The sequence below is a fragment of the Anguilla rostrata genome, chromosome 7 (assembly GCF_018555375.3).
Source record: "Anguilla rostrata isolate EN2019 chromosome 7, ASM1855537v3, whole genome shotgun sequence".
NCBI classification, from domain to species: Eukaryota; Metazoa; Chordata; class Actinopteri; order Anguilliformes; family Anguillidae; genus Anguilla; species Anguilla rostrata.
Genome location: NC_057939.1, coordinates 50,794,166 through 50,816,038, shown reverse-complemented (window position 1 = coordinate 50,816,038; position 21,873 = coordinate 50,794,166). Strand labels below are relative to the sequence as shown.

Sequence of the window (21,873 nt, the reverse complement as noted above, 5' to 3'; positions counted from 1 at the left end):
TTTGCAGCGTGAATCAGAATCAAATGTATGCAGATAACGGTGACATTAAATCACTAACATTACGGCTTGGTAGACCTGCTCTAAGAATACAGAATAGAAGCTATTAGCTGCTTTAGATGTTCCTTTTTAAGGTAGTTGTAAGTTAATTTCACACTACCATTTTCAGACTGAAATCTCATCTGCTTTTCTTTCGAAACAGTGCAGACTGAATACACTTGGTATTGTAATTCTGACCGTATGTGAGCTGGGTACAAATGCAGTGTGCACCGCAAGATTATATTACAATGACATCATCTCCTTGTGGGGGGACATGAAGATGAGGAGGAAGAACACAGTTTACTTCTCGGTGGGTAGTTTTACATTTTTAATATTAAAGACAGAAACACCCTTAGCTCACACCCTTAGCTCATAGGATTTAAGGCTGAGTCATTCACATCATATTTAATGTACAGAGAAACACAAACCCTTAGTAACAATTATGTTGTAAATCTTAATCAGGAATTTATTTGTTGGCAAACAAGTTTCACTGTTACAACAAATATTAGTTATGAGGTCATTCAATTTGAAACCCATATAAAATGAATAAATAAAAGTCATAATAATAATAAAACTATATCTGTTGCTATATTCTTTACCACCAGAAAATCCATGTTTTCAATTATTGAATCTAAAAAAGAAGAAAACCAAATAAATAAATATCTTTCCTGTCAAGGAAAAACAAAACTGACATTTCCAGGTTACTCGCTCCAAATTCCCTCTTAATAAGTACAACATTTTGAATGTTCTCTTTTTCTTTTCAGTTTATTTTTTTTTACTTTACAAGAGCCTGGCGCTGATCAATATAGAATGTCTGACATGCACAGGCTCCGCCTACAATGCAAAGATATGTCCGCTTGTCTGTCTTGGAGGACAAGCCCCGTTTAAGTTATTCTAAAATGACCTCTGAGCACCTTTTTGTCAAAACAGTTTACCACTAACCTGGTTTGTGAAACTGAAATTTCTTTTTATTTCTCTACATAGTATAAAAAAAGAGAATTGTTTTTGAAAACATTGGTGGTTACATTGGCTAGAAATTGATCCTCATAAAGTGTTTTTGTTCAGTGATTCTTCATAATAAAAATCAACAAGGAAGAAGAAACAATGTCTCTACTGGTTGAATAAACCCGCAAGACCAGCACAACGGAAATAAAAAGCTCCGACCACTACATTTACAGAGACAAAAGTTCTGAAGGAACAAAAAAAAAAAAAGCATACTATTATGTGCAATGCTAGTATCTGTACATTTACATAGAAATTTCATATAATTCTCTGTTATTAGTGTTTTTTCTTCTCTTTTTTTAATAATTGGAATTATTACAGCAAAAACAAAAAATACGCTCTCTAGCATGAACGATAAAGAGTTCCTTCGCTGGTTTGTTCAAAAACATAATTTTTTTTCGAACTTCCGGGACCATCGCAGCAAAATGTGCTGCAGCTCGCCAGGTACGAAGAAATTTTAAAAAAGCCAGTATGGATACAGAAGTATAATAAAATATTGTTTGATTTAGTTTTTTTTTGTTTTTTTTCATTTTTTCTTTTTTTAAATTCTACACACTCAGCTAACGGCGGAACGTTTCGGGCCGTGTTTTTGTAATTCCTTTGGGCTGTCAAAAAACATTGCAGAAATGGGATCTTAAGAAGGCTGCTCCTTGATTGGTGCCTTGACAAAAAAACAAAAAAAAAAACAAAAATAAAAACACTGAACCCCCAATTCAAAGCGTTGTATTCTAGTCAGGTGAAGACACACATCAATACATTCAACCATCCAGGTTGTATGTATTCTCTTTAGCAGTCAGCACTAGAACGGCGTCCATTTTGTTTTTTTGTTTTTTTTTTCCGTAATTGTTTTTACCCCCCCAGAACACAGAAGAAAATTAAAAAACAGAACGTCTACCACTGTTGACGGTCGAACCAGAAACAGGGACACCACGGAGACTGAAGCAGGGTCTATAGGCTGGTGACCAGATGGGGGGGGTCTTGAGGGGGATCTTCGGGGGACAGGTCTTCTTTGTTGGGAGGGACGATGAACCCGTCGCTGCTGCCTCTTCCCAGCTGGTAGTACGTGTGTAGCTGGTGGACGTGGCTCCTGGAGCCCAAGTTGGGCATGCTCTTATAGTACACGTCGTCGGCGTCGGCGGTTTTGCCGGCGGGCGTCTCCGCCTGGTCTTTGGCGCCTCCGGCGGGCTGGGCGCCGGGCGAGCCGGTTAGCGCGGGCATGCTGGTGTACAGGGAGTCCCGGTGGGGCGACGGCGCCTCCTCCGTGTGCTCGTTGGTGAGCAGCGGGAAGAAGCTCTCGCTGTTCTCCTGCGGGATCCTCCTCCGGGCGTAGTGGAGGGGGGGCTGGTGGTGGTGGCCGTCGCCGGGCGGGGCCCGCTGGGGAAGCAGGGGCGCGTTGGACTCCTCCCGGATCAACTCCAGGCCCAGGGCCTCCTCGTGGCCGAAGGAGGCCACGTCGTCCAGGACGATGCCGTCGTCCTTGCTGCCGTTGTTGACGCTGTTGACCAGCTTGTTCATCAGGTTTCGGTTCTGCTCTGCGGAACGCTGCTCGTGGTTGTTCAGGTAGGAAGGGATGTAGTTGGAGGTGAGTTCTTTCAGGATCTTTTTCTCCAGCGTGGTCTCCTTGTGGTTGTAGCCGCGGTCGATGATCTGGACGCAGTCGCTCATGTACTCACCGCTGGCGATGCTGTAGCTGTTGCCGTGGTTACCATTCAGTGGTAGAGTATCCATGACACTTGAGTCCCTGGCATTGTTCAGGATGCCCTCTGAAAGCACAGCACACAGGTATGTCAGATCAGTCCAGAGGAGGCTTTGAAGGGGGGAGGCTGTACGAGGCTAACGCTAGCTAGCCACAGGAAAGAATCTAAAAGCAAAATAAATCACGCTAATGGCTTCTAGTGACATCATCTTAAGCAGTGCTAATCAGCTTCCATCTGGCCTTTGTAATTACCTTAATTTAACTAGGTAAACATAATATACAGGCTGATATAACACAATGACATCAGAATCACAAATGGAAAGTTGTATGACTATAACCAATGTGGATTGTATAATACCTAATGCAGTACATGCTGAAGATGTAAATGCACAAACCTAGCGTAGTGCAAATATTACCAACAAGTATAAAATATATCAGACTAACAGATAGTGACACACAAGACAACACATAGCATACAGAAACACAGCAGACACATTTATAATACAACAAAGAAACAACACGTAATCATACTATTTATTACTGTCAAAATGAGAAAATAAAATTATATCTAGACTAGCTGCACTGGCCCCTATTTAACAAAGCTTAGATAGATAGATCAAATATTTGCATTTATTTGAAAATGTACAAATGATGATCACTATAGCTGTGAATTTGTATTTTTGCTGAAAGTCCAATTTATTCCATAGCTTGGTAAATATGGGCCATTTATATGGCAAACATGAATCACTTAAAACATTCAGAATGACTTTCTGTTCTCTCTCATGCAGAGAAAGTATAGAATCCCAATTTCTGAATTTTGATGAACTACTCTGATCTATTTTTAAGACAAAGCCACAATAATAACTGTTTAGCTTTATTTAATAATCAGTCTGTCAATATAATGATGTATTAACTTGTACTAAATATGCATTTTTATTGACATGTGCATTCATTACACACTTTACATACACAAGCTGCTTATGTTTTCTAAAATCAGTCTGAAAAGAATGTGATTAGTATTAAACAATTTTTAGATTTGAACTGAATAACTTCCTAGCTCTCTCTCTCTCTCTCACACACACACACACACACACACACACACGTTATTATTATTATTTTGCAATCAGATGAAACGTTCTTGCATTTCTAATTACCATAATTACCGAAAGACAATAACAAGTTGGAGTGCACTGATGAAATGACATTGATTGCAGCTTGGATTGATGATCCTCAAGAATTGATTATGTTCTGCAGCTATGATCATCTTTATATCCAGCATGTAATAAATGCACAATATACAATCTACTGGCATTTCGTCCAATGAGATTTAATGCCGAAAAAAATGAAAGGCAGCGTTCTGCATACTCATTGCTCAGCACAATTTTTAATGTTGAACATTTCTCAACTGCACTTAACGCAATAAATAAGTTTTTATTTTTAAATTTTTCAAAATGTTTAATTTTTAAAAGACAATCACTGCACAGTTGTTTCCCCTTTATCAGCATAGAGTGAAAAGAAAGTTGAGGTCAATTACATTTGATATGCAATGTTTAGTTTTACTCCCATACTTGTCTCTCTGTAGGGCCCTAAAGGACAGCATGGAGAAAAAGGAAAGAAAAACACAAGTGAGCTCACAATGACAGGTATGACAGGTATAAAAAACATGAATAAAAGCACACAGGTTGATGACGTGTGGAGCCAGGTGAGTTTAAAAAAAGTACCTAACTTCACATTAAAGAATCTGAATAATTCAGAGCAGAAATCACAAGATTTACCGTTGAACAAAACATCTTTGTGCTGTCGGGTTGTCATCACAGCGTTCCTTGTCTGGTTTGACTGAATGACATTGGTATTTCTAAAATCAAATCAATTCCCCTCCACAAATGAGAATAGTTGGGCCGTAGAATAAATTGCTGCCTTGTGACAATAACTGTAATAATACGGTATTTGACCTTTAGAATTTCCCATCGCTACCTAAAAATCTGTGTTTTGGCACCACTTGTTTAACTGAATCCATTCCAATACATTTATTGTAGGAACTGAAGATTTATGTATTCTTCAGCTTTTTTAAAATGGCTGACAGCCCAACAATGTGTTCAAAAGATTTATTAATATAGTCCATTGATAATTTAAGTTTTATTAATTTATTTTAATAGCATTTTTTAAAAAATACTCCTCCAGTGAGCTATTCTACGTGTTTGCCTGACATTTTCTTTTTAGTTATTATAAAATTAACAATATTTGTATTCATGTAAATCAGGGGAAGGATCAGTATTTCCAGTAAACAAGTAGCTGTTTTGTATGGTTTTATTATTTCCCATAGACCATTAACATGCTTAGTTTCCAAAATCTCAGTTTGTCTTGCGAGTGATTTAAATATTTCTATATTTGTATGAAATGCTCTGCACTGAAAAAGGCACAAATCAATGCTGAATATGAATTAAGTTGGCCATAGTAGTGGAAAAAGCAAGAGACCAGCTGAACTCTGTATGTGCACACGTGTATCTTGCATTTGTATACAATCATTGCTCCGATCATTGCTATGGTTAAGATAAGGACTGATTGTTAATGGACAATTCTGTGCACATTTGTTCGCACACTGCAAAATAACCAGGCATTCAGAGACCAAGCAATTTCACATGCTTTCCCTTGGCTATTGAGAGAAAGCAATGGAATTAAATCACCAAGCAATGACACCAATAATATGCGTCTCCCAAGGTAACCCCCACTAACCAAATCAGTGCAAATCTCGCAGATAAAAGACAACAATCCTGCCTTCCCAGATAATGCTTTATCACTTTAAGCCATAAAAGCTCCGTGGGCAAGGTTGAATGGGGCTGGTTTCACTCCGCCGTCCAGTCCTCCCAACGCCTCTGAGCGTCGCTGAACGCTGGACGAGCTAAAAAAAACATGGCGGCGGAAGGGCTGGCCGTGATAACGGAAATCCATCATCTTTATCACGGCTGTATTTTTCTGTTTTTAGCGCCCTGCTCATATACCTGGCGCACCTTGTTTTCGGGGTCGCGATATTTACTGCCGGGGTTCTCTCGGCCAACGTCTGGCGAGTTCGCACCCCTTCTGACCACGACGATACCGAACAGGTAGACATTAACCTGGCCAAACTGTTCTGCTTCCGGGATGTAATATGTGCTTTTAAGGCCATGGAAATTCATGAGGGGTTTTTCCCCCCCCAGAAATAGCAATCCCAATACAGATATTATTTAATACATTTTGGAAAAAAAAAAAATGCTTTAGTGTTTATCTCGCTTTAGAACACTGCTATCCCTAGTTGATTTTAAGTCTCACAAATTTAAACACTTCAATTAAATGGCACTTTCTAAGTAGAACACAAGAAAAAACAAAAAGACTGTGGCGCTAAAAAGGCTTAGTACTGCTCAATGTGCCTTCCAGGAGACACGACGGATGAGATAGATCACAAGAACTATTGATTTAAGCGATAAGGTGATACAGTATAAACGCACAGCGGATCTGGCAGTTACTGCACAACAATAGTTACAGTGGGCAAAAAGATGTTAAACGTTCTGGCCAGTGATTCCAAATCGATTTTGCAATGCAGTTTAACACCATGTTAGGTGTGAATTGTTGTGCACGTAAGAAAAAATAAAATAAATAAAAAAAATAACTGAAGATTATTTTTGTAATCCTATAAAGATGCGTATTTGTATAACCACATGGATTCATGAATAGTCATTCGTAGACAGACAGACAGACATTAAACACAACACAGATGCTTCACACATAAAAGTTCAGCAGGTGAATGCAGGTATATCTGGCTCCCAGCAAGCTCAAGGGATTTTTTTTTTTTCATTCAGAAATTTTACTTAATTCGCATGCGCCTGTTGTGAAAATCTTACCGTCGGTTGGCCTGCTCTCATTGAGCGGTTTGAACAATAATTTGCTTGAATAAAGAAGCATCGCCTTGACCGTGGAAGCCCAGATAACCCTCACCCGCGAACCCGCACATGGACACGTGTGCACTTTGATCTGCCGCTACACAAGCATCGATTCCAAATGCACGTATCGATACTCTCAAGGAAAGAAAAATAAAAAATAAAAAAAGGAAAAAAGAAGCCAGCACACCTTGCGTGTTGTACATGCTCACAGAAGGGTTGTTAAAGAAGGCCGATTCCCCGAGCAATGTGTTATAGGGATTGTTAGTGCCATGGGGACGCAGCAGCGCGTTAGTTATAAGATGGTTAGCCATGGCTCCTGGTGCAGCCAAACAGAGACAGGGAAAGAAACAAAGACAAATCAATCAGGCAAATGTGGTCCATAGCAGAAAACATGACAACAAACACATTCTGTCCCCCCCCCCCCCCTTTCTTTCTCGAGTGCAGCAGCAGTAGCAGCAGCAGCAGCAGCAGGCTGTAAGGGACTGAACTGGTTCACGAGCACAGGGCAGCGAACGGCAGGAGAGATTAACGACCGCTGATGTCATAACGGCCATGGCACGAGCGCCTCTGCGGCTTCACATCCAGACGGATAATAAAAGCCGAAAGGGATGAAACATCGTACGCGGAGAAAGCGACACGAAACAAAAAGGGTTATATTTCTGAACTCTTTCATTTGGAAACTCTCACAAGTCTGTCGGTGATATACCGAACTCTTGGAAATGATAGTGTTTTTCTTCCCCCTCTGCGGAAAATTGGTACACTATTGTTCTAATAAATTGTTGAGTTGTAATTTGTGTAAATGTATATAAATGCTAGAGAAGTCAAGTCTATCTCACTGGCCTACCAAGGAATCTTTGCTGCAGTGACCTTAAAATGCATATAATTCTGGTTTGCTGAGTGCCATAGTCGTACATCGAGTATGTATGGCAAAATGCCTATTCAGAATTCCAAGCCAATACATACCAAAGTTGATGATGAAAAACCTTTATTACAAAACTGAGGTTCTATATTTAATAGACAAAATAATTACTGATAGTTCCGATGCAAATGAAATCTCAGCATATGTGACATACTAAACGTTTTGTTAGCTAGCTGCACAGTATCAAATACAGTTATGCAAACAAGGCAAACTTGGCAACACAACAGTAAATACCTGGTCCCTTGCTACATTCAGTCCACAGGCTGTGAATTTATGCATATCAGAAGAACGTTGCATGGCAGTTTAATTATCTATGACATCGGGCTAAAAGCTGCAGACATCACAGAGTCAAGGAGCTAAGTATGACAGTGCGTTCTTCAAAGAACAATGGGAGAGCTGGTCTCCAAACTCACTATTAAATAACAGTTCACAATGTCTGCTAAATAATTACCTCAGTGAATAAATACCTCAGTGGAATCCAAAGGCTAGTGCCAGCTTGTTAGCTCACAAACAAAACTGTACATGATAATTTAAAAAATGTTATAACATAATGATGATGATTTAAGAAGAATCTGTGTCCGTAGTAATAGCATTTTATAAGACATAAAAATCGTTTCATGTTTCTGCATAGACGGGAATGTATTTCTGCACTTCTGGTTAGTGACCACTTCAGGCATATCATATCTCACATCTCATGTATCTAAAATACATGACATAATCTTTAGAGCTCTAATTTAATATCTTCCTTAGTAGTTATATTTAGAAGTATATTTAGAAGCATGTTAACCTCAACCTTAGAGTGTCCTCTACAAACTCTATGAATTATCTTTTGAGAACATCTTTCATCTGAGCTAGAAGTATACGGCAATTAGTTCTGCTTCTGCAGTATTCAGCAGTGTGCTCTAAATCTGTCAAAGAAAAGAAACAAACATCTGATGCAACTACACTGCTGCTTTTCAGGGACCTCTAAGTTCTGCCTTCAATAAACAATGTCTGATTAAATGGTTTAAGTACTTAGGTAGGTATCTCATACAAGCAAATATATCTTTGTGCCGACATTTTTGTCAGTTTGTCAGAATTTTTCATATTTTTTTTGGGAACTGCAGCACGCCTAGACTCCATTTCTCAAATCAATAATTCATCGTACATCCTCTTCCTAAATGCATGGCATTTTACACAGACAGTTATGAACGCTTTTTTTTGTAGGCTCAGTGGTTAATGGTTTTTGCGGGAGATAATTAAAACCTAAGTTGTACGCCCACGCTGCTTAAGCACATTCTGATGGCTCGCAGGAGAGCCATACTTTACAGAATTCAATTTCCCTCCACAATTCATGCTGTAAGTTAATATTAACAAAACTGTACATAATGTCCATGTCAGAATTATCATTATTATTATTATTATTACTACTACTAATATTATTATTCATGTTCAGCATGTTTTTTTTCATTGTTTTTGTTGACTAATTAATGTTTCGCTGAAAATATACATCACGTCTGCTTCTGAAATTGAAACTCAGTTGTTCGCACCAAATGGCATCTCAGGGCACCAATCTGGAAAATGTCCAAAATGGAAAATGATGCATTTATCAGCACTATAAATCAAAGTCACCTGGGAGGTGAGATTCCGGTTCCTGGTTCCCGGGGAGGGGGAGGGGGAGTCTGGTTTAGCAGGTGCGCGTGGAATGCATGAGTGGTACCGTAAAGATGCACAAACACGCAAAGCAAGGAGGCGGGGGGATGGGGCGTGGGGCGGGGATGGGAGGAGTGGATGAGGGGGAATCTAATTCCACATTTAAGCGGCCATTATCACCTCAAGCTGGGGACAAGCTTATTGGCTGTGAATTTCCGGACATCAGAACACAAATATAATAACTGTGTCACTATTTGCTGGCCTTTTCTGTATATGCTGCATGATAAAAAAATAATAAATTTTAAAAAATCATCTGGAGAAATAATGCATAATCAATTTGCCTCACTTAACAACCATGTACATATCATCGGGCCACTTCGAAAGCACAATTTCTCATTAATTTTTTGCAGAGACGAACCATAAAATAATACGTTAACAGCGTCGTGTTCCATATTCACAGCACCTCTACCGTTGGAAAGAAAAAAAGAAGGTATTTTTGGATGGCCTCACTAAGTGCATAATTATTGAGATCTTGACACTGACTTCCCCAGTAAAACACCCATCTGTCATGATAAGAGGGCATTAGTGTCTACGGGAATCTCAGCTGCAGGCAGACTGAGAGAATGAGGAGGGCAGGGTGTAACCCTCCATTAGGGGACCCCTGTCTACATCATACCTCTCACGTCAAATGGACAGTCTTAGGTGTCACGCCACGTGCAGGTTCCACGTGAGCTTTTCACAACCGAAATCTCTTTACACCTCCCCACTTTACAGTCATTTCATCCCTATTTGCATTTTCTCTTCCGTACAGCACCGTATATATATTAATCTATTAATCAGAATACGTAATCATTTTTTAAAATATATGAATTGTGTAAATTACTTGAGCGTTTGTTTAAAGGCGTGTTAAGATCTCAGTAATCCGAGATTCATTCATCCACGACTCCACTGATCCACGCTGCAGCTGCAGCTCGCACTAAGTTCCTCATCATGATTTTAGTTTTTTTTTAGTACCGTCAAATTGACTCAGCAATTTCCCTAGTGATTTTTTTTTTTTCTAGCAAGAGGAACAGGCCATTTGCCCAGCCAGAAAAGCCCTTTAAATTACATTGTAGCGTTGCTTTGAAAGAAACATTTGAAAAACGGCCCTGTGCGGAGTGCTCAGGTGTGGGCTGCAGTTAAAGCCACTGCCAAACTAAAAAAGGCAGCGCATTACAGAGAGCCAGTGAAGCACTCTGCCGCAGGCGTCTGTGATGTAATACATCAATATGGCGCACGTGAAGAAGGAACAATCAGTGGCATAATGAACGCGCGGATAACAGACTTTCGCCGAAATGCTCCAAGCGCTCATTAGTCCCCGAGGAGCGAGCAGAACGTATTGTCGCCCCGTTGATGAACTACTGAGTGAGAGAGAGAGAGAGAGAGAGAGAGAGAGGTGCGATCTTTTAATTATTACCTCTGTTCAGCGACGCCGAGCTGTTTACGTCTCCCGTGATGAAGGACGACTCGGACTGTTTCCTGACCGTGTCGTTCCACATCCGGCGGATCCGGCTCTGCAGACGGAAGAAAAAAAACAACAACAAATAAATAAATAAATAAATAAATAAATAAACAACCTGTGCGAAGGCAGAAAAAAAAAATTGAGTGGCTCGGCTGACAGGTCAACAGAATTTGCTACACTGACAGAACAAAACAGTAAACTGTTGGCCTGAAGCCTGGATCTGGGGCTTCGGAGACCGAAATTCACTATTTGCACAGGCGACCTATAAATCAAACTGCCACCTCGCATGATCTTCTGATTGGCTGCCAAGGTAGCGGGTGATGACTTCTTCTCTGGCTGCACTTCTTTCTTTTTCTTCTTTTTGTTCTTCTTATCTTAGCGGCAACTTTTTTCAAAAGCCAAATTGTTACCGACAGACTGTTTTATACTTGTGCCGAAACACTTATGATGCTTAAACTTCACTCCAGAACCCATTTTCAGTGTTCATTAGTGAAATTTAGAAAAGCATAACCTTTTCACCGAGTAATTTTCTTAAAAGAAATACATCCCACTGAACTACATTTCACTTTGATCCCTTAAAAACAACGGTTTGCATGTAAAATTTGCAATTAGCATTCAAATTAACGTTTCTTAAAAACATCAATGGACAAGACTGATTTGTAATTAGCCAACGGAATAAAGGACAGTCATACACAGAAATAGAGATTGGAGGAAAGAAGCCACTTCACTAACAAACAAGGGAAATGTTCGGTTAAAAGAAATGACGTAAGTGCCTTAAGTGTGCTCTGACAAACTGCCCTACGCCTCCGGGCGACCTACCTGTTAAAATGACTGTGAGCTACGCTTATGCCTGCCCATAGAAAGAGAGAGTCAGCTACGCTAGCTAGGCTAGTCAAGGATCTCTCAGTTAGTCACACATCAGGGCCCTGTTTCATGGGTCTTACTCAGCTGAGTAAGACCCGGAACCGTCCCAAATCTGGAACACGGACAGAAGTAAAAAGAGCTGCTCCGGGTTTTACTCAGCACTTATCCGGCTAACTCAGTAATCCTGCTTCCTGAAATACCCCCTCGGGTCTCTCTTACTTTGCATCAGTCCGGATCAAGGACAGAAGCAAACAGGATATGTGAAACGGTTCTGAGCATAAAACACATTCTCTGACGTCCTGCAGTCCGCAGTTACACGTATATACATATCGCCCTTTCATAGCAAATCACATTGAATTTTAATGGTCAATTATATTTCCGTTCACATTAAAATAACAATGTCAACACTACATATCACAATATCCTACATTGTACTTTTCACCCAAGGCAGCACAATCTGATTTCTAGGTCATCCTAGGTAGCGGTGTTATTTCAGATCAGATTAACGATCCACGGGCAAACCTTTGTTAAGCCTTCAGCGCATAATGAAGGCAGAACTATGATACGTTTCTGCTTATTGAAATACTGAAATTGATTCTGACGTTCTGGCGCCGGTCCAGTATTTTTCTAACTGCGTTTCCACCTCTAAATAATGACCCACAGCCTGTAAAAAATTGGACAATTTTTTGAGCCTTTTGGTCAGGAAGGCTAATTAGGGCTTACTTATTTCATTATTAATGAAGATAATTAGGGATTTAATTTGTCATTCCCCACAGTTAGGACCAGTGAAAGGGTGATTGAGAACAGCCTAGCCGGGCTGCTAGCCTTTCTGATGGTTCTCAATGCTCAAAAATTATGCACCCAGTTGATGCAGCCGCACAATAACTTTCAAAGCTAAGCACGGATATTTATTCTGGATACTTTATATTGCATTAAAAGCTTTCATTTAACCTCTGTGTTTTGCTATTCCTGAAAGAAACTACTGAATTGTGAAATTAAAAATGTGTCCTTTAACACAATGAACTTTTCATCATTGATTTGAAATCTGACATGGCATTCTATGTGCGTTTAAGAGCACTTCCTGTTCTGTGATATTCCTCATCAGCCAGAAGGCTGGCTTATTTTATGCCCTTCATTATAGCGGTCTGCACAAAAAGTTACTTCCTGTCCTTCGCTGTTTTGGAGCACAGGTGCTACCGTTCCAATTAAAATTCTTGTCTGAATTGGAACAGTCTGACTCTCAGCAAAGTTAATTATACTGTGCACTGTGTACATTTTCTGACACTAAATAATTTTGCCAATCCAGCATGGGTAAAATCAACTGAAGCTCATAGCGTTATGGTGTAGAGGGGTCAGAACACTTCTGTACCAGATGTGCGGGACTGTGCTTTAGTTTGAGAAATGCATAAAATATTTACGGGAAGTTCTTTCTAAACTAACGGGAGTTCACATGCAAGGCATTCCAGAGAGTGCATTTGGGAGAAAGCATTTGTGTTCATTGTACCTACTGATCTGCTGAGCTGTGTCACAGCATTCAAATTTCAGCAGGTCAACCAGGATGCACTGCCTCATTCTCCAATGATGTTCTAATTACCAGCAAAATTTCCTGTCACAATAGTTATGCACCCACGGTGTCGAATACCAATTCTGGTGGGCCACAGTGTCTGCACGTTTCTGTGGTTTCCTTCCAATCAGCAACCAATTTAGGCCTTGGAAACAAGGTGCATGAACTCATTAGCCAATCAGTGGCTTAAATTAAAGTGCTGAAAAGCATGGAAAATCAGCAGATGCTGTGGCTTTCCTAAACAGGAGTCTGATACCCCAGATATATAATTACAGTTATTTTCCTAATAATAATAATAATAATAATAATAATAATGTCTTGCATTTGTATAGCTCTTTTCTCACGCACAAAGCACTTTACAGTGATGAGGGGAAACTCGCCTCAACTACCACCAATGTGTAGCACCCACCTGAGTGATGCATGGCAGCCATTTTGTGCCAGAACACTCACCAAACATCAGCTGAGGTGATGCTACACGCTAATGCAAAAAGGGAAGAACTCTCATATTAACCCGGAAATATCACAGACGCATGCATTTTTAACCATGATCACAACCATAATCCTTGTCCTTCTCTTTATTCAATACAGAGGAATCTTCTCATTGAAGGCCTGTTTGATTAGCTTAATTAAAATATTCAGATCGGCTTATTAATTACAGGTGTTTGTGCGGTACGTGTGTGGAGAAGGGGGAGCATTGACATAGTTACTAGAAAATATCCAAGCTGTTAAATTTCAGAGAAATTTTGGGGTGTGTCGGCCGGGAGCGGTAGTGTCAACGTGTGCATCTCCAGAAACTTCTGCACACTGCCAGGCCATGTCTGTGATCTGGGATTTCTGGACTCGGATAATTCTGAATTAATTCATGGACTCTGCCCACACCAAAATTTCACGGCGTGTCCAGAGACGTGGAGGACTGTGTCTGGACAAGAACACCCTGAAATTATATCCATTTCCGACACAGAACTGTGGCTTCCGTCATTGAAATGGCCACACGTGTGTCCGCCCGTAAAAGCACCTTTTCATGCAGAGGGAACAGAGGAGTTTAAGGCCTTCAAAGTGAATCTCAGCCAATTCACATAAAACACGGATACGGAGACGACCTCTATTAAAGTCAGAAGTGCCCTTAAAGATCTGTACGTCTCCATTGTGAAATTTGTGAGGGTTCAGGTAAACAAATTATTTACTTTAATCTAAGTGAATAAAATATGATATTTTCCTGAATTTTTGTTGACAAAACAGCTTACCGCGCTACAGAGAGCTGCACAAGATACCGCGTACTGTATTGTTACCCTTTAGTCATTTATGTGTCATAATCCTTACTCGATATTTGCAGAAATAAATTACTATTCTGAAAGCATGTCTACGGAGATCCTTTAAAACACTTACAGTAAGAGTGTGAAATGTCAAAGATATTTATCTTCAGCCATACGTTTGTCCTTCAACGGGCATATTGATAAAATACAGCTTGAACGAGGTTCAAGGTTTCACAGCAGATTTAGAAAATCTCTTACCAAGGCCAACAGTTTACAATGTACTTTGTTAATTACATGGTTATTTTAAAAACCTTTGAGCTGGAAATCAATTAACACCTCTTAATGGCTGGCACTTAACTTCTCCGCTGCGTACGCTATTCGTGTCAGAAACAATCAATCAGAAAACCTTTTACACCTACAATGGGCCTTAGCTCTTATTTCAACAGGGTGGACATGAGATAGAGAGGGAGAGAAAAAAAAAACTGCTGACACGTGCACTGCCAATGTTTAAAAATGACAATGATCTTTTCGGAAATCCGTATCCAGTGTAACTTACATAGTTTCTATATTACCATATAAGGCTACACATGACCATATAAGGCCACACATTACCATACAAGGCCACACACTACCATATAAGGCCACACATTACCATATAAGGCCACACATTACCATATAAGGACACACATTTCACAATGTACAAGAGACACACAAAAACGGGCTACAGCTACGTGGTTGTCCGTTCTGTTTCTAAAATGTGACGGTTGAGTGCTCCAGTATGTTTACTCAGCTAGTGTTGTTCCTTGGAGAAGTTAACGCTATCCCTTGAAGACGTTGCCTGGGCAGGAAGTTTATTTAGCGGTTGACGGCTAAGTGTGCTCAGCCTGATACAGTATGCAACGATGCGTCTTGGCTAACCCACCGCTGGGTGGCCCAGCTGTTGAACTGGCGGAGGACGGGGTACCTGCGATCCGGTGGAGTAGCGTCCGGGCGTCCGGGAAACGGAGCTCTTCCCCGATCCGATGGAGGTCTCCACGCTCTTCCCACTGCAGCAGCGCGTACGCAGACACTTTCCGTACTCCTTACGCACCTGCGGAGTAACACACCTCAGCCACCCGGTCCAGGCCAACTCAACACAGCAGGGCAAAACACTGCATCTGCCTCTCATTTTACATATTTACATACAAAACAAAGTGTTTGAACCACGTCTGCAACAAATCATACAACAGAGATAAATCTACTCTTTATCAAAGTAATACCAAGAAGCACACTGTTTAAATACAGCATATTTAATATAATCCAAACTCAAAAGGCCATCTTTACCTTGGACTCTTTGTCTTCTCTGACTTCTCATAAACAACTTAAACTAAAGCTGTACTTAAACTCTGAGGTCAAACCTTGAGGCCAAAACCTGGTCACCCCTTCGACAAAACAACCCAAGGTAAGACGGATTACGAACTACACACGCCCCGTGGTGCAGCCAGCCTTTTAAAAGTGTTATTTTTTATTATTTATCTGGATTCGCAACTTTATCTCGTGATATATTGAGCTGTCACATTTCATTTACCGTGTGCTGCATTTCAGGAGCACATCTATACGTTCCAAATGTGCTTTGTGATTTAGGCTGCCTGGATGGAGCTTCACAAGCCAGCTAACCAGCTGATCGCAGCCAGACGCCAAAAACAGTCCAAGCCATTAAACTTTATTACAGACTACGGTGTATATGAATACAAAGCGGCGGTGTCCATATGAAACAAGCGCCTTTGACTGAGCGGTGAGCCTCAGGACTTAAACATGGCGGAAAGGACACTAATAGCACCATTACAGCTGTAATCATCTTTCCAGTTGTGAAAATAATCATTTCTCCAGCAGTGAAAATACATTCAGCATTAAATTAAAACTTCATTACCAAATACTTATTTTTATAACAGAAGAGACAAGCAGATGCTTAAAACGGTATTTGAGACGAAGTAAGAATTTAAACACGGTTATGATTATCTAAGATGTGCACACCTCATACTGACACAGGTCTGGATTCAATCAACATTTAATATGCGATATCTTTCTCAACACAAACTTTTTGAGTAATTTTTGGAGATCACTGTGATTAATGTGATCACTGTGGGTAGAAAAAACCCCAAAATAAACTAAAACATTTTTTAAAGTTTAAGCACAGATTTAACTGTAATTTAGAGCCACTTGTCATTAACTTTGACTTTGATTAAATGCAAGTGTCATCGTTATTCTTCGTGGACACAGCTTAGCATTCAAACATCTTAAGTTGGCGAATAATGTTTGAGAAAAAAATAAAACAATAAATAACACTAGCATTAATCTGCAAGTCAAAGTCAGTTGAAATTTGAATTCTGGTCTGATACTTTCATTTAAAATAAAGACAGACGGAGGAGGAGATTGCAATCACCAATATTAATGAACAAAAAAAAAATGATGTCACAATGTCAAAGTCATACTTATTTTCGAAGTAATTCAACGTTAAGTAAACATGCTGATTGAACAGGGGCCAGAGAAAGCAGAAGCAGACTTTATAGCAGGTCCCCCGTACCGCATCCCAAATGAACCGAGCCCGCCTAAACCCAAATGTCAGGCGGGAAAAGTGTGTTATTATATCGGGGGGATTAGACTGATTTTGGCTGGATGTTCATTACGGGTGTTTGGTTAGCGTCGGGCCCAGATGAAATAGCGTGAGAGTAATCTCAGCTCTGTGTACAAGATTACTCCTGCAGGGGAGCTTGCACCAATGCGATCGCAATATGAACTCTGATTACACTTCCCCAAAGCTCTGCTAACTCTATCATGCGGTCCGGGCCTTGGAATGCAGTAAATTATTAAATAGTTTAATTCTTCTGATACCTACAGCTCCAATAAAACCCAAAACAGTATGACAAGATAATCCGCATATAACATTTAAATACAGATAGTAAATTGGAACTAATGTCTAAAAATACAGTTTGGTATGTATTATAGTGCTTAATCACAGTGATACGTGTAACCACAGGGAAATGCTCTCTTTCTGTTAGAACACTCTGTGCTTGTCTGTAGTCGCCATAAAGCATAAAAACAATGACAAATGCAGTCTTCTAGTCTTAAAAGGTAGGGTAAATATTCGCTATCAAATGTGGTTTGTGTCTATCTAAAAGCAAGGCGACATCATTTTCATTAGACCGAGAAAGCGCATAATGTTTTTATTTGGGAAATAAAGTCACCTTCTTCTGAAGAACGCAGTGGAAGATGAAGATGAACATCCCTTGCAGCGAGTTGAATATGGTGAAGAGATAGGCCATGACGACCGTGCTCTCATTGATGTACATCAGCCCAAAGGCCCAGGTGAGGCCCAGGAGGCACAGGAGGGCAATCGCACCTATAACCCACGATCTGAGGGGAAAAAAAAGAAAATCAGAAAAACAACGGTTATAAAAGAGAAATGTGAGACCGCGGACCTGAGCCAGGCTTTGGCACTGTAAAAACGGTCATATTTCAAATGCTTCCGGCCGTTAAATTCAGAGCGTTCATATCCAGCCCTGTTAATAATTTACAGACTGTTTTTTTTTTAAACAATTTAAAAAAAAAAAATTAAATTAGTGATGATATTCGGAGGAACACACTGACAGGTCTTACGAGGAGTTTTAATTTCTTTCAAAAATTGTAATTTTCTACTAAAGGTCATTTTTCTGCACAGGCCTAGTTGTGAAGGGAATTCATTTGATTAGTTAACTGTGGGGTAATAAGCGCTACTGCTATGGAGAAGGAGTTCGAAAGGGGACATTCAGATGAGACACGTCTTCTCAATAAAAACACACAGGCAGTAGGGTCATGCCCCCCTACCTTCTGGCAAAAGGAAAATCCAGTTTCCACAAAATTTTCATTAAAGCAGGACGTGCATTGGCCTCAAGTTTCAATATAAATTCAAGAAAGAAATGTTTTGTTCCTTAAGTATACAGGCACAGACACGCACACACGCAAACGCACACATCAAGGAAACACATTTTTTTCCTCTTCGCCTTCATTTTTGACAGCCGAGACCAAATAACAAAGCACAGATGCACGGAAGCAGGATCATTTGAAGATATGCAAGAAGAACGACTTCCAGATCAAGAGCCAGCCAGTCCTTGCTTGACTCCAGCCAAATGTTACACCATTTATAACGGCACCGAAGCACTCACAGCTGTTCCTGAAGCACTGACTCTTTTCCTAAAGAATCGTACGGACATAGCGTAATGACTGGGGGTACGGGGAATAAAGTGGAAATCTGATTAATAAAGCTGCTTTTACTTGAAAAAAGCAGACCGAGCGGTGGCCTCGCTTGCCTTCTTTTCCTTTGACTAACCTATCACTTGATCCTTTCATCTCAAATGCGTCATCCATTCGACCTCTGGACAGTTAGAAGAAAGCCCGCTGGAAGAACAGCGGCCCATAGCCATTGTGAGCTCTCTGGAGAGCGCCGGAGACTGCCGTACAGTATACAAAACACAATACCGCAAGCGCCGCACGAAAAGGCCTTCACTCAGACGGAGACGCTGTCCTTTTGAACCCTGCCAATTAAGTCTATTCCAAGCATATTTATTATGTTAAAACTGAACATTAGTTCTTTCTTACAATATCTTTGCTGTACAAAGTTTTGTTTTGTTTTGACAACAGTTTCACTTAAATCCATTGACATGATTTTGGAAATATGAAAAATTAGTTCCATGCTGTATGCTAACATTTGTTTACCAAGAGAAAAAAACAAACAAAAAAACAGAAAAACAATGTAACATGTAACATAACACCAATAAATGCTTTTAATTGGCAAACGAAGGGATTAAACACTGCCTTCTCCTGTATTATCAGAAACATTGCTGGAGAAATTGAGGCAATTCTGTCTGTGTCGTATTTTCCATGATAAATCACGTACATGCTCTGCCTGCAGATCACAAAGTAAAGGTATGTTTCCTGCATCTCCTCATTTAGGTCAGCAGAATCCTGAAAATTACCTTTAATTCCACTACCAGTGAATAAAGCATTGCAATTTATTATTTTTATTATTTAATTTGACTGTGTGATAGCTGGCTTGCATTAAACTATCTTTTGGGGATACAATTAACTAGGACATCCTGGAGCTAAATACAAAATAAACCCTGTATGAAATTAAAGAAGATAAATAACATAATGGCGAGCAATTGAACTGTACTAGAACTTTACTGTTTGATTTAGCCTTTTTAATATAGCTAATTTTATAATTGATCCATAAAATGATTCACTTTTATCTGGTTTGTGTATCATCATTACTGAGAAAATGCCCGAACCGAAGCTTGCGGCCGGCTATTTTAGATTCACGGCACGTAACCACCTCCCTGATCCAGACATGTGACTCAGCTGGTGACAGAACAGGACAGTTACTGTGCTTTGACAGTCCATTTGGTGATCAAATCTCCTTGTCCAGGGTATGGGGTGAAAGTTAAAAGGTTAAAAAAATGAATAAAATTCCAAACAAAGTGTGACAACAACCGTCACTGCACCCCCCCCCCAGGAGTCCAAATCGACGTGAAATTTGGGACGCCCGGTCGTGTCTGCGGGCCCGTCCGGTCGCTGAAATGTTCTCGGTCGTGATTAGGGGGAGCGTTCCGCCACCTGTCGCTTGTTTCCACCCCGCGGGCCGCCAGCTGAGCTGCGCGGTCGTGTCGCTGGAGGAGAGGGCATCGTGAGCATCTGGGGTGGGCCCCCGGTCCAGCGAAACAAAAAAAAAAAAAAAAACAATCTCGGGCCAGGAGATTACCGCGACCCCCAGGGCGACCGACATCCGCTCCCTTCCTGGTGCCGCGACGAGGTCGCCGCTTCGCTGCCAGACCGTGGGGCATATCGCTATAGCGACACGCTTGCGCTTTAGCACGAGGAACAGAGCGCCGCGCGTCGTAAAACCTGTCACAGCTGTTTCGGCGCTCGCTGTCGACGCGCGGGCGACGCTATCTCCCGAGCTGACAGCTCCTTCTGACGGCACGCACGTACAGGTGAACCTTTCAGTGTTTCAAAGGTAAATGATGAAGTAGGTGGGCAAATGCACGACTGATGCCTTCCCACACTGCAAAGGTGTGTGTAAACCATACACCTGACAGGCCAGGGCTCAATGAATGGTACTAATCTAAATGTCATCTAATTGCTATTTGAACTGGCTATGTTAACACTATGTAATTATATATGCCGGCTGCTTAATTAATATCTTAAGAAGGATGATGAATTGATGATTGTTAATGAGTGTGAAAATAAAATACCCATTTTTAAAACAATACCTCATCACATGTCACTACCAAAACTCAACAATGCAAGATTTAACAGGACACCAAACCCCACCCCTTAGTAGCTCACAGTACTCAATATTAGTCATTGAAACATACCGGCACTTCTGGTACTGGAACATAAATAACTAAAAATACAAAATGTAATGTGCATGGGCAGGTTACTGATGAATAGTTGTTTTAGTACAACTTTACAATGGAAGTGAAATGTAAGTCTATGTTTGTATGTTTTTCATCCTCTAAATCAATGGAATGGAAGCCATACAATGACACAACTGGTTAGATGTCGATAAAGTAAGTTATTCTTACTTGATTTCGGGCTGGTAGTCCTCATGGCTAAAGGATGCAGAAAAGGTGAAAATAAAACGGATAATAAAGAAAAACATAATAAAGGAATAAAAACGAATAGCATCGCTTAATAGGAAACAAAAATAATACACAACACAAATCATATGAAAATAAAATGAATAGATAAGGTTTGGTAAATGATGACAGGTGAGGATACATTTGGGGGGGGGGAGGTCACAGAGGGTAGGGTGCACTATTTATTATTTTGAATTTAATTGTATTGACACATGTTAATGCATGTTTGAAAGATGTTCAGGTCAAAGTTCATAGACCTAGCGTTGAAACTCTCATTCTCTGCCGGTTGCAAACTGTGACTGCGCGCACACAGTCCTGATCTCTGAAGACAAGTCAGATCAGAACACTGGAATCCGGAGCTCTCGCGGAGACAAAGGTCACGGCGGTGACAAATTGAGCTTTCAATTTCAGTTCCATTTCACCATCGGGCCCCTGCCGAGTTGGGAACTTCCTGCGCGATTCTGACACGGAACGCAGCCGACGGTGCGCCCTGTTCTGGGGAACGGGGAGGCGGGACAGGATCGAGGGTTTTAAGCAGAGCCGGCCGCTGGCTCCATGCCCTCGTTCAGGGCCACACTCGTCCCTGCGCCGCACAATTCAATTGCGTGATTTATGCTGGAGCACTCTGGGGCCACAGCCACATTCTTATTTAGGGCCACAAAAACCCCAAGGGCCAAGCTGTGGTTTCGGAGCCTTACAATTTCATTGTGACATCATCGGTAGCTTAGCAACGGCACATGAGAAATGTACCGCCGTTCCTCTCAAGGCAAAGTCGGCTTTCGCGGAGAAACAAACAAATGGGAGACGGCAAGCCGTTTGAAGCCCCTTCAAAATGAAAA

The 21,873-nt window shown here is 40.8% G+C and overlaps 1 protein-coding gene across 18 annotated transcripts in view; it reads right to left on the bottom strand.

Annotated features, from left to right (window-relative positions):
* Window positions 1-351: 351 nt before the first annotated feature.
* The window catches only part of LOC135259947 (adhesion G protein-coupled receptor L3-like), a 220,635-nt gene continuing 199,113 nt past the window's right edge, over window positions 352-21,873 (bottom strand). For 4 of the 18 annotated variants that reach the window (XM_064344922.1, XM_064344923.1, XM_064344929.1 and 1 more), the window contains 4 exons: window positions 17,606-17,774; window positions 15,346-15,471; window positions 10,656-10,752; window positions 352-2,801 (listed from right to left, as the gene is read on the bottom strand). In XM_064344922.1, the coding sequence (XP_064200992.1) occupies window positions 1,987-2,801; window positions 10,656-10,752; window positions 15,346-15,471; window positions 17,606-17,774 (1,207 nt within the window). In that variant the 3' untranslated portion in view covers window positions 352-1,986. Of the gene's footprint in view, window positions 2,802-4,268; window positions 4,321-6,835; window positions 6,965-10,655; window positions 10,753-15,345; window positions 15,472-17,605; window positions 17,775-20,980; window positions 21,008-21,873 lie in introns of all 18 variants that reach the window. The other 14 variants (XM_064344915.1, XM_064344916.1, XM_064344924.1 and 11 more) reach the window with 10 other exon arrangements.